General features: G+C 42.9%; 1 protein-coding gene across 2 annotated transcripts; it reads right to left on the reverse strand.

The window, feature by feature from the left end:
• Positions 1-344: 344 nt before the first annotated feature.
• On the reverse strand, positions 345-4,247 carry LOC113009827 (E3 ubiquitin-protein ligase TRIM21-like). Of its 2 annotated transcripts, XM_026148428.1 has the most exons (3): positions 4,132-4,247; positions 3,853-4,047; positions 345-2,283 (listed from the first exon to the last, which is right to left on the reverse strand). In XM_026148428.1, exon 3 carries the CDS (start codon positions 2,272-2,274, stop codon positions 580-582), a length of 1,695 nt encoding a protein of 564 aa, XP_026004213.1. In that variant the 5' UTR covers positions 2,275-2,283; positions 3,853-4,047; positions 4,132-4,247; the 3' UTR covers positions 345-579. The 2 variants fall into 2 exon arrangements, with proteins under 2 accessions (XP_026004213.1, XP_026004207.1); XM_026148422.1 differs by having other exon boundaries at positions 3,853-4,247.
• Between the last annotated feature and the right edge of the window lie 13,590 nt (positions 4,248-17,837).

A 17,837-nucleotide genomic window follows, 5' to 3' on the forward strand; every position in this document is an offset into this window, starting at 1 on the left:
ACAGTGAAACATGTTCACTGACAGCTCAGCTTCAGCATCGTCTTCATGCTGTGACTGCAGCCGTTCAACTCTGTTTGTCTTTAACCCAAATCATCACAACATGCAAATATAATCATCAAAATGATGTGACTGGAAGGATGCAGCAGTCTGTGCTCCACCTTTCTCCTCCACACCTGCAGGTGGAGAACATGGATGCATGAATCTCTACAGAGTTCTTTGAATATTATCCGTCTCATCAGTTTTCAGTGAACAAAACTCCTCACAGAGCCAAAATAAGCAGTTTGTATCCAACATAACTCAGCTGGACTCTGATGCTCCGTATAACAGCCACACATGAGTCTGGATTCACTCAAAGCATTGAACAAACTTTATTGGAAATGAAGCTTTTGGACATTTGTTCTCTGATATTTGCTCTTCAGCTCGAGTCTCCATCAGTGGGAACATTTCCTGATTCAACTTTTCTTCTGTTCAAATCAAACTCCATGAGAATCAAAGTGTGAATCAGAGTCCTGATGATCAGATTCTATAGAAACATGGAGACTGTAGAGGATTTACACTCAACATGTTCATTTGTTCCCTTCAATCAGAATCAGAATAGAAATCAAGCGATTCTTCCAATGAAAGGGATCGATTAATGTTATTGACAGGACAGATGATCAGAGGTGCAGAGTTTTTACCTCCATAATTCAGACTGGGACTGAAGAATGGGTGGAGTTTGTGAGTGAAGGAGCAGCCAGTAAAGGAGTAGATCAGAGCTGCAGCACCTACATCATAAAAGGAGACCAGACCCTCCTGATAATCCACAAACACCCCCACCTTCTCAGGACCAGGATGGAGACAGAGGGGGACTGAAGGACCAGCAAGAGCTTCGTACTCATTTCCATTTCTCAGCATCACAGTCCAGAAACCATCCTGAGGACTCAGTGTGATGTCTCCCTTCCTGTTGATCGACTCTGTGGCCACTCCTAAAATCCACGCAGTCTTTCCTTTAACCTGAACCTCAAAGTAAAATCTGCCTGAAGAGAAACTCTGCTCTCCTAAAACCATAGCACAGTAAGAAAATCTCTCTGGGTTGTTTGGAAGTTTCTTCTCCACATCACCACAGTACACTTGTTTTCCATCATCAGACAGGATGAGCCAGGGATTTGCTGTATCAGGATCCAGAGTCACATCCACCTCATGCTGCTGCACCCTCTGCAGCTCAGCCTCTAACAGCTTCTTCTTCATGAGTTTCCTGATTGTCTCCTCCAGCTGATCCACAGCTCTCCCCACAGTCCCCTCATATGATGGTGGATGAACTCTGACCTCTGTCCAGTCCTTGCTGGGTGGAGCAGCTTTCAGGGAGGAGAAGCTTTGGAGGAGGTGGAGGTGGTCTTCAGAGCATGAGAGCTGCTCCACCTCAGAGCTTCTCTCCATCAGCTCAGAGATTTCCTGTTCCAGATCTTTGATGAGTCCTTCAGCCTGTTTCTCTGTAGCTTCCTGTTTGTCTTCGATCTCCTTCATGAGCTCCTTCAGGCGTCTCTCAACAGACTCCATCAGAGCCGTGAGGACCTGAACACCTTCTGCTTTCTGTCTGTCTGCAGCATCTTTACTCATCTTCACCGACTCTGTGATCTCCTGAATCTTCAGTCGTCTCTTCTGGATCATCTGCTGAATCTCAGCCTCTGTCTTCTCCAGCTCTGCCTTCTTTCCTTCATATTCTTCTCTCAGAGGAACAAACTCGTGATTCTTGTGGTCTAAAACAGAGCAGAGCACGCAGACACATGTCTGGTCGGTCTTACAGAACAGCTCCAGGAGTTTATCGTGCTTCGTGCACATCCTGCCTTCCAGGTTCTCCACAGCATCAACCAGCTGATGTCTATTCAGACGTTTCACTGTCAGATGAGGCTCCAGGTGAGTCTGGCAGTAGGAGGTCTGACACACCAGGCAGGACTTCAGGGCCTTCAGTCTGGTTCCAGTGCAGACGTCACAGGGAACTTCTCCTGGTTTGGCAGCTTGTTGCTCTGAGCTGCTGCTGCTGGCTTTCTGCTGAGCTTCACGTCTGAACTGAGCAACCATCTCAGAGAACAACGTGTTGATCTTCAGCTGAGGTCGAGTGTAGAAAGTCTCTTTACACATGGGACACTGACAGATGACATTCATGTCCCAGTGCTGACTGATGCAGGTTTTGCAGAAGTTGTGTCCACATGATGTAGAGACTGGATCAGTGAACACATCCAGACAGATGGAGCACAGAAACTGATCTTCAGATCGCAGATTGCTGGCAGCAGACATGTCTGCACTCTGAGGGAGAAAGAAGAGAAACATTTGATTCAAAATTCACTTTAAATTTCATTTTACAAAGAGAGAAACAAGCGTCAGTAGTCTGAGGAGCTTGGAGAGAAAAGCGTCTGGACTTCTTTGAGTTTCTTGAAGACGTTTCATCAGAGAAGCTTCTTCAGTTCTCAGAGTAACTGGTGGAGACCCAGCAACACACTCAGACACAAACTGGTTCATCCAAACACAAACCTAACATCGTAGTGTCTGCTGTACAGTGCAGCGTCCAGATGGACAGGATCAACGTTTGGGGATGAAGATAAATACAGTCGTTACAAAGATGTGAAATTGTTTCTCTGTTTTACAGAAGGTCCAAGATTCATCCAGATCATTTGTATACTTGAATAAATCAGTTTGTTGGATATTTTCCATCAATCACTGTGAAGTAAACTTCGACCTTGTTGGTGACTGAATACTTCTTATTGTACGTCCAGATCAACGAGCCATTAATATTAAACAGTGACTGTTCCAGTAGAGCTGACAGTGAGGAGGACGATGAATCACAAACCTCAGAAATGTGTTATTAACTGTTGATCCAGTATTTTAATGGCATTGATGAGAACATGTTTATTCAGAGGTGTCTGTATATTTGGTCCATTTGTGCGTCAGTAAAAACTGTCCTGTTTTCTCTCACAGATACTGGAACATCCTCACAAACTCAGGATGTGGAAGAAGATGAACTTTTCCAGTCACTCGCTGGGATACATCATTCATGTTATTCTGGATCCTCAGAAAACATTGATTTATTTTTGTGTTTCACATATTTGTTTGTCCAAATCAAAGATTGATGTTAGTAGAGAAGAAGCCACCATGATAAAGCCTGTGTGTGAAAACGAGATCAGTGGATTTGATCAGAATCCCATTTAAGGAGGAATTCTGTCCTCCAGTTTGTTTAAATAAGCTTTGGGATTAAACAGCATCATCTATGTTTGTGTCTGATGACATGTTTGATCCAGGTCAGCTTGAATATCACAGCTGATGTGTGGAACTCTGACATGTTTAAAGCCTGATTATCAGGATGATTCAAACACATCTGTCTAAATAATGAGATTCATGTTTCCACACAAAGTTATAAAGTGCAGCATCGACTGTTTTCTGAATGATTGAGGATCATCTGTGACTCTTACAGGATACACTAAGTCAGATAATCTTTGTAAAATGTGTGAATGACTTTTTGAAGTACTGACCAAAATCTGCTGGTTTACAGTATCAAAGGCTTTATATCAACAAAGAATAAATAGGTGTTTTCACGTCTGTAATCCTTATGATCAATCAGATCCAGAATCAATCTAAGAGGAACAGGAAGTGATGAATAACCAGGAAGTGTGGAGTCAGTCTGAAGTCCAGAGCACAGCCTGAGTCCACAGTCCTGAGCAGAGCCACAGTGAGACTGAAGCAGCAGCTCGATGCTCCTACAGTGGATCTGTGGTTACATGAGCAGATTTCTATGGATCCAGTGTGACTGTGATGAGTCCTGATGAAGTGAACAGAGTGAAGATTTGTGTAGAAGCAGGAAGTGTGATCAGCTGCACTCACCACTGTTGCTGAGAGGAACCTGATGGACTCCAGTGAATCTTCTTTTAGAGACAAACAGGACTCGACTGCAGCTCTGCTGCTGCTCTCTCACACTTTCACTTCTGCAAAATGACGTTGGGCTTCTTGTTTTTCAGGTGTTGCTCCGCCTCTTCCTGCCTCTCCCTTTACAGGAATCAGCCGGTCTGTACTCAGTGACTGTGTGCAGCGGGTGGGAGGAGTGAGGAGTGGTGTGTGGGTTCACACAGTAATGACGGCCTCAGGTGATCAGGAGAAACTCACCTGGATTTCCTTTTTCCACAGCAGACTGAGAGCTTCAGGTGGACCCTGAAGGAGGTCTCAGACACAGGTGGTAAAAGTACACACAGTGTGTACTGAAGTAGAAGTACTACTGTTAAAAATACTCCAATTACTAATTCAACTTCTTTACTGAAGTAAAAGTAAAAAGTACTGGCTGTGAAATGAGAGTAAAAAGAGCTGATTGAAGAACATTTCTAACACGTGTTTATACAAAGCTAACTGAACCATGTGCTGCATCAACGTGATAATAAAATAATATTATTCACTTTGTTTCTAATAAATATTCCCAGCTTGAATCAGACAAGTTGAACATGAGCAGAGAAAAAGAAGCAAATCCAAATATTCCTGTGTTCAGTTTTCTCCATTTACAGGCCGACTGTGCCTCTAAACAGGAACATGAGCAGGAAGAGGCTGAAGTGGATTCAGCAGGTGGAGGATGCCTAACATCAGCTGGAAAGATTTACTGTGACGTTTGTTTGCTGTTTTCGCCTCGTGTACGAGAACATCACCAAATAAACTCCAGACAGTTTTTAATATTTCACTGTTCAAGAGCAAAAAGACTGACGGACTGTGTTTAAGGCCACCTCACAAATGTCACACATGAAATATTCAGTGTTTATTTGCTGGTTTGTTGGCAGCAGCTCCTTAAAGTCTGTCACACATCTGTTTGACCGTCTCCAGTTAATCTGAGACACCAGTTAATCTGCAACAGCAGCATCAGGCGGCTCAGCTGATCTCTGGTGTGTAGCTGCTGTGCTGCGCTCCCATTCCTCAGTGAAAGCAACAGCAGAACAAAAACTCTCTCCATCCACATGTTTGAAAAGAAAGCTTTTAAACAGATGAACACACTCAGTAAAGGACAAAGAAATAAGTAAGAAAAAATTAGAGTAAAGAGTAAAAGCAGGAGCAACTGAAACAGGCTGCATGCTAGCTGCCGCATGCTAGCTGCCGCATGCTAGCTGCCGCATGCTAGCTGACGCATGAGCACTAGAACTGTTCAACTTCATTGTTATGATTTTAGCACCGAGTTACATGAAATCCTGCATCAAAAAGAACAACACAGCGATCACAGACATGTTTCTGCCAACAAACCAACATTAACCCAGAAAAGCCTCTAAAACAACCTGCTGTGGTTTGGAGTAGAGATTCCTGAATTTACCAGGTGCACCTGAAGGCAGCACAATTTAAACCGTAAATAATGATGTAGGTGCGCAAATCCTTTTCAAGCGTCACAGCATCAAATGAGCCGGCTTATGTTTGTTGCACTTCTACACCAAGTTTTACGCCAGCGTTTCTTCATCGCTGATTTTTGTTCCACAAACCAAAAGAACAAAGAATCAACCTTTAATATATTTTCATGTGTGTTTCAAGCACTATGACATATCACACACACACATGCTGAGTGTGTCACTGATAAAGCTGTGACACAGCAGCTCACTCAGTCCAGTCCAGGTAACAGACTCACCTGTTAGCAGCAGCTCTGCCCTCACAGAGCTCAGCTGCTTATTTCAGTCAGCAGGAAACATTAATATTATGGACTACAGCCGTCTGTCAGGGCCGTTCAAGGACACAACGTCACACACAGGTTTAAACTGTTAGACTCATGAATACCCACAACGTTCGATGCACATTTATCTTTAACAGGAGCAAACGGCCTGATCAGATAATATAAGAACTCATAAAAGAAGATCTAGTTCCTGCATTTATTACTTCCAGGCTGGACGACCATAATTCATTATTATCAGGACGTCCTAAAAACTCGCTGAAAAGCCTTCAGCTGATCCAGAGAGAGTTTGTTTCACACTGGTTCCTGTTCTACCCGCTCTACTGTGGCGTCAGCTCCCAGTCTGCAGTCAGGAGACCTTCTAGCTTTGACATCATGCTTTAAACTCTGAAAGATTTCATTCTGTTTCCTCCAGAGAACTCCCCAAACCAGCAGAAGAAGAAGAACCACCGATACCAGACCTGCTACAACCAGCACGAGGGTGGAGGAGGAGGGAGGAGCGGAGGAGTCTGTTACAGGCCAAACAAGAGCAGGAGAGTTCACAGGATTAGAGGAGGTGCAGGTGTGGAGATGAGGAGGAGGATCTGCAGGAGACATGGTGAAGATGGTTCAGTCAGCTTATTTTTACTTCAGGTGAGTTCAGGTCTTTATACAGGATGTGATGTCATTGTCTGACCTCTGACCCTCAGAAAGCCCTGAGGAGATTCTCCAAACACATCAGTAGCACAGGAGTAGAGACCTTCATCAGACTGCTGGACGTTTGTGATGATGAACTCTGATTTATTTCCAACATGACTTCCATTAAAGAAGAAATGAGCTGTGATGATGTCACCATTGCTCTGTCTGCAGCGCAGTGACATCACTTCCTGCTGGCACAGGATCTGGAGGGATCTCCAGGATCAGAGCTTTATTGGATCAGCAGACACAAACAGAGTGATGCATAAATCTGTGACTGGCATCAAATGTGTTTGTGTTCTTGTTGGAGCCTCACTGATGGTTTGACTTCATCAACTCACCTGCAGACAGCAGCAGCACACACACCTGCAACAGGAGGTCAGAGGTCAGTGAGAGTCAGAGGATACTGAGGGTCAGAGGTCAGTGAGAGTCAGAGGACACTGAGGGTCAGAGGACACTGAGGGTCAGAGGTCAGTGAGAGTCAGAGGACACTGAGGGTCAGAGGTCAGTGAGAGTCAGAGGACACTGAGGGTCAGAGGTCAGTGAGAGTCAGAGGACACTGAGGGTCAGAGGACACTGAGGGTCAGAGGTCAGTGAGAGTCAGAGGACACTGAGGGTCAGAGGTCAGTGAGAGTCAGAGGACACTGAGGGTCAGAGGACACTGAGGGTCAGAGGTCAGTGAGAGTCAGAGGACACTGAGGGTCAGAGGTCAGTGAGAGTTAGAGGACACTGAGGGTCAGAGGACACTGAGGGTCAGAGGTCAGTGAAGGTCAGAGGTCACTGAGGGTCAGAGGACACTGAGGGTCAGAGGACACTGAGGGTCAGAGGTCAGTGAAGGTCAGAGGTCACTGAGGGTCAGAGGACACTGAGGGTCAGAGGTCACAGAGTGACACAGCCTGAGTGTATCATCACCATCATAGTTTATTTATATAGCACTTTAAAAACACACAAGGCTGACCAAAGTACTGAACAATAGAAACATAATAGATACAATAAGAATAATAAATAGGATAAAATTACAAACATAGCAAAAACAATAAAATGTAAGTAAATACAAGTCAGTTAACCACTGAGTCAAAAACAAGCAAATAAAAATGTGTTTCTCTGGATTTAAAAGCAGCACTGATGTCGACTGCCTCGTGTGAAGAGGAAGATTATTCCAGAGGAGCCACGATGGAGAACGCTCCGTCTCCTCAGTTTCAGCCCTGATTTGGGGACTGAGAGCAACGGCCGCTCAGCTGACCGGAGCGAACGAAGAACACGGTGAAGAACAGTTCCTGTTCTGTCAGTGACATACAGGAAAGACAGACGATGCCAGAGGAAATATGGACTGGTTTAGGAGGAAGTAGCACCAGTTTAGTGTGATGGTTTAGTCAGAGTGGGAGCTAAAAGTGAACCTATAGACAGAGCTCAGAGGAGTGTGATGGTCCCCAGTTCCAGAAACGGTGGCAGAGCCGAGATTAATAACAACTAAGAGGATATTTGCACAAATGGAAGAAAGCAGTCTTACATATTTGTTTAATATGAGCGTTGAAGGACATGTCCTGGTCAAAAATGACTCCAAGGTTCCTCACAGCGTTACTGGAGGCCAAGGTAATGCCATCCAGAGGAAGAATCTGGTTAGATACCATATTTCTAAGCTTTTCAGGGCCGAGTACAATAACCTCAGTTTGATCTGAGTTAAGAAGCAGAAAGTTAGAGGCCATCCAGGTCCTTATGTCTTTAAGACATTCCTGCAGTTTAACTCATTGATTGTATGAAATCTCCCAGAATAGATGGTTGGAGTGTTTTCTAATCATATTGTGTTGGGGAAACATGAACATGTAAAAAGTTCCAGCACATCGAGCTCTGTGACCAACACTTGTGCGTTAAGAAGAACACTTGTGTAACAATATGGTGTGAAATGAAAACTCTGACGTTCAACACAGCATTGTTTCAGTCATCAACACATTCCTGCACTTTAGCTGATGTGTATCATGTGGCTTGATGGAAACCTTTTGAACACAAGCTCACACACACAGGTGTACACAGACACACACTGTGTCGTCCTGGGCTGCTGACACTAAACACATCGTGCATTATCAGTCCAGTGTGCTGCTCAGTAGGATTCAGTGTTTATTAGTTACTGTTACTGGTGCACATGATGCTGCTGCTGTGGTTTGCTGTGGTTTACCAACAACACGGCACCGAGCTACCTTAAGGAACTGCTTAAATCGTACGTTCCTGCCTGATCATCTACTCAGTTACTCTTGGTGCAGCCTGGATCTCGGCTGAAGTCTAGAGGTGACCGGGCGTTTGCCCTGGCTGCACCAGAGTTGTGGAATAACCTTCTGATCGTGATTCTTTTAAATCACGGTTAAAAACCTGTTTGTTTAATCTCGCCTTTCCTGCTCGTTCATGCTCGCACCTTAGACTTACTCTATTTTCCCTTATACATATTTTTAATGCCTTGTGCTTTCATTATGTTTTATATTACCCCTGTGTATTAGTGCCATTGACCTGTGAGTATATTTGATACTTTGCTGAGGCCTCATAAGACTCGTGTTACTTCTCTGTGTCTTATGTTAAGCACTTTGGTGTACAGCTGGTTTTTAAATGTGCTCTATAAATAAAGTTGTTGTTGTTTCCTTGGTGTGCTGGTTTCTTTTTGCTTCTTTTTGTTTCTTTTTGCTTCTTTTTGTTTCTTTTTGCTTCTTTTTGTTTCTTTTTGCTTCTTTTTGCTTCTTTTTGTTTCTTTTTGCTTCTTTTTGCTTCTTTTTGTTTCTTTTTGCTTCTTTTTGTTTCTTTTTGTTTCTTTTTGCTTCTTTTTGTTTCTTTTTGTTTCTTTTTGTTTCTTTTTGCTTCTTTTTGTTTCTTTTTGCTTCTTTTTGCTTCTTTTTGCTTCTTTTTGCTTCTTTTTGTTTCTTTTTGTTTCTTTTTGCTTCTTTTTGCTTCTTTTTGTTTCTTTTTGCTTCTTTTTGTTTCTTTTTGTTTCTTTTTGCTTGTTTTTCTGCAGGATGGGATCAAACAGATTTTAGTCTTTTCTCTCTGTCCCTCTTCTCCTCTATGTTTCTCTCCTTATCTTTACTTTGTCTTTCTTTTGTCTCGTCCCAGTCCTGTCTGTCCTGAGTGTAATAACTCAAAAGTAAAACAAATCTATTACATTTAGCATAGCAAAGCCATAATGATCCCTTTGGGAAATAACTGTGGGGGCATTTTTCTTGGCTTTCAGATTGTTCTGATTATTCTGATGGTTACAGGTCAGGACAGGCAAAAGAAAAATGGTGTCAGCTGCATGTCAGTGAAACTGTGCACTTACCTCCTACTAATGACATCAATGAGATATGATACCAACCACTGCACCTGCGACACCTACAGCCTGCTCTAATGGCTCTAACAGCACATCATGATCACAGCATTGAACACATCATACATTTTGACAGGTTTGTAGAAATGACAGCTGTTCAGTCCAAACTGGCTGAAAGCCTCCTGTCCTGTTGGAGTCTGTGCTGTGATTGGTTCTCATGTAGTGCTCTTCTACACCACCTGAACTCTCACTTTACTCAATATTTACTGGCTGTATGAAACTCGCCTCACACAAACACTTCTTTCTGTGCTTTTTCTATCAAAGTTCTTTCTGTCTAACGCACACACATCCACAGTCCAATGCATCTAACTTTGTGTTCGCGTCCCGCCCGAGGATGTTTAGCATGCAGCCTGGAGCCGCCAGGAGTCAAACTACCAACCTCCAGGGTCTTAACAGGTGCCCGCTTGACCTCCTGAGCTGTGAGAGTGAAAGGATGAAGGTGGGACTCAGGAGCAGGAGCAGGGAGGCAGCTGCAGCCTTCATGCTGTCTGCACTGACTGAGAGACGCCTCCAGCTTCCCTTTGATCTCATCAGGTGTGTGCTCTCTGTGTGAGTATGCTGCTGTGTTACTCTGATGAGTTGCTGAGGCTGTGATGATTAAACAAGCTGTTATCATCATGAAGAATCCCCTCCACCCTCTGCACCACCTACTGGACAGACTAACAGGTAACTTTGCTGCCTGACACTCTGCACGCATCGCCTGCATCCACCAGTGAGACAAACGTCTAAATCTAAACTCTCGTACAGAACTTAAACCCTTTGCTTTACTATTGAATTGTTCTTGTCAAGTTCAGATTGTGGTGCAGTTTTAAAGTGGCACAAAAATCTGTTGGTGACTTTAAATCTTGTCAAAGCACAGAGACGCTACGAGCCCCTCACTGCTCCTCACAGAGACCAGAGGAGGGTGGATGAACTGTTGGTGTCTTTGCTGATGGGTTAGATGAGACGTCACACAAAGGGTCTGTTACAGGGATGTCAGGGGGTCCTGGTGTCCCACAGCAACCACACATGGCAGCAGGTCATGTTATTGATGGCATCATTGTGTAACTGTGTGTGAATCAGGACGTATTAAAGAGTCTCCTTTACTGTCTGAAACTGTCCAAAGCTTCCTGATCAACACTTCCTGCTGCACTTTCAGATCCTCTCTCTGCTCACAGGAGAATCAAACCACTGACCTTTGACCTCTGACTCCTCAGCGTGTTTGCTCTGCAGCTTGTAAACGATGACATAATGAAACATGTCGTTACAATAATGTCAGATGTTGGTGTCGCTGACGTTAAAGTCACAGTTGTAGATCACGAGAGCAGAAGTGTCGTGTTCAGGTGTGACGCAGCTGCTGTCATTAGATTTAAATAGAAGCGAGCGTCCAGCCAATGAGATCAGTCCTGCTCTGTGTGCTCTCTCCTGGTTGGTCTGTGGATGTTGTCATTACAGGTTATTTCAGTGCGGTTGGGGGTGTGGCGTCCTGATGGTGTTCCTCCTTCAGCTCGGCTCTGTCGGGGTCGTAGGTCCAGTGTTTGAGTTTCTGTAACTTCTTCATGTTTTTGGTGAAATGTTCCTGGTTCCTGTTACCATGACGTCTCAGTGTTGTGTCTCTGGGCTTCTTGTAGGTGACGTCTGGTTCTTTTGTCCTCCTGGTCCTCTGTGAGTTTTGTCCTTTGGTGTCCCTGTTATGAAGTCAGTCAGGTGTCTCTGTTTGGGCACCTGTGTGAGGTTAGTCTCTGTGTTATTGTGAGTCTCTGGTCTCGTGCACTTTGTGTTGTGTTGATTCTCTCCTGCTGTGTGTTTATTGTCTCCTGTTGTTCATTTCATGCTTCACACTCATGCTGTGTGATCTCTCACACAGCATGAGTGTGCTCTGTGTTTCTGTTACACTTCCCTAGTTTCTTCATTTAGTGCATGTTGTTGTATTGAGACTAGTTTGAGTTTATCAGGCAGTCGGATTCATGTTTCCACACTTTCATTCATTCATTCACCTCAAAAATGAATTGGAGATTACTGATGGATGAGTGAACAGATCAGAGACTGTAGAGTTTAACGTTTTTAACCTTTCGAGTCATCGAGAGGCTCCATCAGCTCAGTGGTGAGGTTGTTGTCAAAGCCCTCAAAGCCCTTTTAACCAATAGAGCTCATCCAGGTCTTTAACAGAAGCTGCAGGTTAACTCTACAGATCCAACAGCAGCGTGATAAAGAACGATACATTCGTTCAGACTACAATAAACACATTCAGTTACAGAGTCACAGGTAAGGGTCTCATACTGTGATGTAGTGCAGGAACTTTTATATTTACAGTAAAGTAGAAATGAAGCTGGTTAAAACAAAGTCAGACTGACATTGTGTGAGAGAGGAGTGCAGACTGCATTAATAACTAACATGTACACTATAAACACAACTGCATGAAGGTGAAATACAAACCATGTTTGGGCTCTTGTGGCTCACAGGTGAGTTCAGGCTGAAGACTCATCATCCAGACTGATGGAGAGCAGCAGGAAGCACTTCCTGAAGTAGCACTAAAGCTTGTGAATGAATTGTTTCACAGCACGTGCAGTCCCATTAAGAGATTAAAGACAAATAAAAGACTTTAAACGAGCCTCACATGTACAGGTAGGGAGTGGAGTGAAATTAAAATGGGCTAATGTGCTCAGACTTGTTGCAGTTAAAGACGTGCTGCAGCACAAGCTGCAGACTCATAATGGATGCATCAGTAACCCCACAATAAAGTGCGTTACAACAATCCAGCCTAGATGCAACAAAGGCGGGTTACTGTCTCAAAAAGCTGTTTGGATCAAACAGGAACTTTTCTCTCCATCATGCTTGTAAAATGACGCCTAGACGGCAGAGTGTATCCTGGTTGGAAAGTGGTCAGCATTTCTTTGAATCCCTCACCCTCAACCACAGCAAGTGGTCTCATGTCTTTTAAAATCACAGCTAAGACGCTCTCAGTAAGTACAGCCACCTCCTGGGGGGTGCATGGTGTACTTCTTCTCTGACAGTAGTCCTCCAGACTTTTCTGTTTGTTCCTGAAATCATAAATCACACATAGCACACAGATGAATTCGAATAATTACAAAATAATTATATGGAAAGCATAATATCAAAATAATTTGATAAGGATCTGGTTGATATATATAGATATATATAAACCATGTATGTGCCTTACTGTTATGCCATGTGCTATCATAGCATAACAGTAAGAGATTAATGATAATCACCAATGTTGAACATATGATATGGCTGCAAAAAATAACTGCAAAAAATAGCGTTTAAACAGCCATAGCTGATGGCACCTTTACTGGTGCACTGCTTTCTAGCCATTAGATGGCATAACTTTGACCTATAAGATCAAGCTGGAGAAGCATTATGTATAAAAACAGCGTTCAAATAGGATGAACGACATTAAACATTAAACAAATCAAGAGTTCGTTGTCATTTTGCTTTTGCAAGCACTTTAACAATGTTTTAACAGTGTCCACGACGGCTACGTTTAGCAGGTGGTGCATTATCCTTGTTAACATTTCTCCTGCGGCCAATTCGCTGTCTCACATTTTCGTCTTTCGCCGATTCTGATAATCAGCCTGCGCGCATTCAGACTCATTTTGCCAGCATGGGCCACAAATAAAAAAAACAACAACTAAACAGCAGCTGCTATATGTTACTGCTAAGCAGCTTAAATTAGTTTTGTATTTATGGAGGTTGGGTGTTTATCTCTGTCTATGAGTGAGTGTATGTCTGGGGGGGGGGGGGGTCTGGATGAATTAACGGGTAAAAACTAGCGTTAGTAAAAAAGTTGAAAACTTACGGTGGTTTGTCCTTTGCAGAAGCTGCTCCTGGATGTCGTCGTTTGAGGTGCTGGTGCATAGCCGTCGTGCTTTTATGATAGGCCATTTCCACCTCACAAAGCCGGCAAACGACTGAATCACTTCCTTTTCGGTTAAAATATCCCCATACTGTAGAGCTGCGTGTTCGGGTGCAGTGGTTTAAGTCGACTGCGACTGCCTCACTCATGTTACCGCTACTCGCTGCCGCCATGTCTGTTTTTGAAAGTGACGACGCATCGAGGGAAATTGTTTTACGTCGACGTATTTTACGCGTCGACGTAATCGATTACGTCGACGCGTTGTCCCAGCCCCAATTAGGAGTACTCGATCCCTCCTCTGTGATGTCCATCACAGCGACTAGAATAAAACAAAAATGCTATATTTGTTCCTTTAAAAAAGATGTGTCAGAAAGAACAACAATAAATCACAAATGTGCAGCGTTGAAACTGGCCCCACGTCGCTGAGAGGAGTCGACCGTCCAAACAGATGATTGACGGCTCACGGCACCAATGTAACCCCCCTCAGTCTCCATGTCCGGTGCTGTATGAGTAAAACTCGCTGGACTTCAGATGGGTAGAGCTCAGGCGTGGTTTATTCCCCTTTAGTGGGTCTCTGCAATAACATGGGACATGAATAACCATGGGTTTCCAGCAACAGGACTCCGCCCAAACACAGCAAAAGCTTCATTGCTACTCATGGATAAACAAATGATCGTATAGTGGAACTCTTAGTTTTCTTAAAATAAATAAAAAAAACAAATATTGATTGAAAAATAAAATGGCAACAAAACTTATTGCGGAAAATAAAATAAAAATATTACTTCATTGTGGTTTAGGTAAAAAAAGAGAAATTAATTCTCTTAAATGCACATTCATGTAAATATAAATAAACTTCCAGACCAAATCCAAAATTTCCTTTCATGTACAATAGTAAATGGAACGATGCTGCCATCTACTGGGCAAAACTTAATAAGCAGTATTTCTTAAACAGAATTAGCCTGCAGCTCAACCAAATACATGTTTCAAATACACATACCTGCAATAACATGGGACATGAATAACCATGGGTTTCCAGCAACAGGATCCCGCCCAAACTATCAAGAGAAGTTTCACAGTATTAGACACGACAGCCTCCTCTAGCTGTTAGCCGCTAGCTCAGCGTGTCCATTTTTCCTACCGCCTAACCAATTAATTGCAAAACAAGGTCATAAAACTGAATCTACTCAGATGCTACTGGAGGGGCAGTTCATGCTGTTAATGCACTGTCATGTTAACCTCAATGAGGATCTTCAAATATGTTTTAAACTCATGTTGAGTCAGGGCGGACTGAGGAAGAACTTACCACAGCAAAAGCTTCATTGCTACTAACGGATAAGCTTAGGAAAGACCCGTTTACCAGTAGCAGACTTCCGCTGCGGATTTTCAAAATAAAAGTTTCAAAATAAACCCATGGTTGAGATCCCAAGTTTAACAGGAATTTAACAACAACAAAACCATATCCATTCTTTTACATCGTTACAAAAGCATACAGTACTTAATTGAGATGGAACATTTTAACAACAAAAGTATAGATAACCCCTCCCCCCTCCCAAAATGGTTTGTTCCAGCTGGCCTCTCCCCTGCTCTGGCTCTGGCGCAGAGGCTGAGACCTGAGACGCAGCGGAGCGGAGACATAAGTGTCTGGTTTAAAACAGGACATATTAGCTGCATTTAACCTTCAGTTACTCTTTATATAGTTGGTAGGAGTCAGACCATGTTTCTGTTTACCTGAAAAACATTACACCAGGTAACCTGCTGGTAGTGATGGCCAAATGAAGCTTTCCGAAGCACTGAAGCTTGTATTGAAAAACGGTTCATTACTCGAAGCTTTTCAACACAGTCCTCTCCGGTGACATCTGGTGGTGAAAATTTTGAAGAGCAGCTTGAATCTGCAAAATAAAACGGACTGCTCAATCATCACTGCTCACTCAAGAGTGGAGTTCTCTCTGATATTGGGCCACCGTTCCGTTGCTTTGAACATGTAATTGGTTTTGTTTACTCGATTGGGGGGCTGAAAAAAATGTAATGCGTATTTGCGTAATACATTTTGATCAATAAAGTTTCCCTATTTTAACATGCACTATGGTGTGGCCTTTCTCTGCTCATAACTCCTTGATGTTGGTAAATACAATAAGTGAGCAATATATATAATATACATATGAGAATGCACAGCACATTATGGAGTATGCCCCTGCTGTGAAGTCCTGCCTCCATCTACTTGTCGTTTAATCACTGGACAGCTGGACAGGTTCATACAAAATATTAGATGAGGCCAATTGTCCTATACATATTTTTGACCTAGGGGTGGGATTGATTGTGAACTGGAAAGGGAAAATGCTTAGGGAGCTGAGTACGGCTGCATCGTCACTGATTTGTAGAATCATTTTGATTCGATACAGGATCCGATTCAATTTGATTGGAATCTGGAAAGTTTTGCCTCAGTCAGAAATATTACAATTCTGGTCATTTAACAGTATATATCCATAATTTCGTATCTATTAAAAGAAAGCTGACACATGTGAGACTTAATTAGAGATGTAAACAGAGAGTTATGAAACCTGCAGCTGCAGAAGCCAGCGAAGAAAAAAGAGGCAAACACAGCGCGGACCCGACGACGCACCAAAATCTGACTCTGACGCGTCGGGTCCGCGCTCTGTGTTCACGTTTGTATGCAGAATCCGTAAACCTGCTCCCAGTTACTGTTTTAGCTGCATGGTGTTTGACGACATGTTGTGAGGTTTAACCTGAGATGCTGGCGTTTCAGGCATAATAACGTTAATTCACAAATCGACACAGGATTGTAATGAATCAATATCACTTTATTCAATTTAGCATGGATTGTAATCAGAAAGGCGATAATCAAAACCCACCCCTAATCAAGAACTTGCAAAGTAAAAACATGATCTATGTCAGGTAGCCCTTTTGTTATTTACATTTAAAAAGAGGATTAGTGTTACTGTGCGCTGGCTGAGTCTGTTTCTTTTCTTAGAAATAGTTTCTCCTGCCTTGGAGAAAATCCACTTGCATGGAACAGAAGAGGCTGTGGAGTGCAGGAACTACACTGCAAGCTGGTAGATATGCAGGTATTCCTGGGTCCTGCAGACTATCACCTAAAAACAATAAACAAAATGATTTTCTGAACTGTAGCAATGTAATGTACGTATAGTGTCAAATACATTTTTGTAGTCTTCATCAGCTTTAATTCACATAGAAGTGTTCCTAAAGTCATATGCTGTAATGATATTTCCATTATGAAAACATGATTTTGGACATTTCAGGTTTTTCACTTCGGCAGATAAAATGAATTGAGCAAAATCAACTCAAAATATTCCCACACGCCAGAACGTCCTCTCTTCCTCGCTGGCTCCATATCTGTCAGTGGAATGATCACCTCGTCGCTATCTGTCACCATCAACACACTCCACGAATCCCGTGGATGATTCACTTCCTTATATCCGTTTGAATCAGGTACCGAAGCAGTTACGTGCGTAATGAAGCTTCGGACGTCACTGGTCACGTGACTTTTGCCAAACGAAGCAAGCCTCGACACAGTGCTTCTGAACCAGTGTGTTGTTTTTTTCGACACACGCTCCGGAGCGCCAGCTTCAAGCGGGCCATCACTACCTGCTGGGTTAAAAACGTGTTTCCCGACTATGTTTGCTGCCCTACAATCCGTCCTGCTCTGTAGTAAAATCAGCCATATTTGACCGTCCTGTTGCTCCCATTGAAATTTATACAGCCTATTTAAAATCTAAAACTTAACATGCTGCTGCTGTTACCACTGTCCTGTTTGAAGTGTAATCAGAGAAACTGGTTATTTTGTCATATGTGCATTAACCTTATAACTCCTGTTGTGTGCGTGTGTGTTTGTGTACAGAGAGACAGCCAGGTTCATAATGGATATGAGGAAGTTTTTTCAAAAACAGGAGCCACATTCAGGTAAAAGTGTTGGATCAGTGTTTCAGTATTTATATCCTTTATTAGATGTACATGTGTAGTAGTAGTAGTATTATTTATTGTCATTGTCAAGAACAATGAAATTGCGTTTGGGGCTTCCATACAACCCAAAAAAAAGAAGAAAATAATAAATACCCCTTAAAACCCAAGTGTACATATTTAACCCAGTGTGACTCCAATGCAATAAGACAATCCTTAGCAATAATGTTCGTAGAAATTCAGACAAAGACCTGAGAAACATGACAAAATACAACAATGCAACCCATTCAATATTATTGTACTGTGAGATATGATATCAGATATGATAGTTATCTATTTAAGAAAGAGGGGGGGGGGGGCAGGAGGGGGAA

This window comes from Astatotilapia calliptera, chromosome 3 (genome assembly GCF_900246225.1).
Source record: "Astatotilapia calliptera chromosome 3, fAstCal1.2, whole genome shotgun sequence".
Lineage (NCBI taxonomy): Eukaryota > Metazoa > Chordata > Actinopteri > Cichliformes > Cichlidae > Astatotilapia > Astatotilapia calliptera.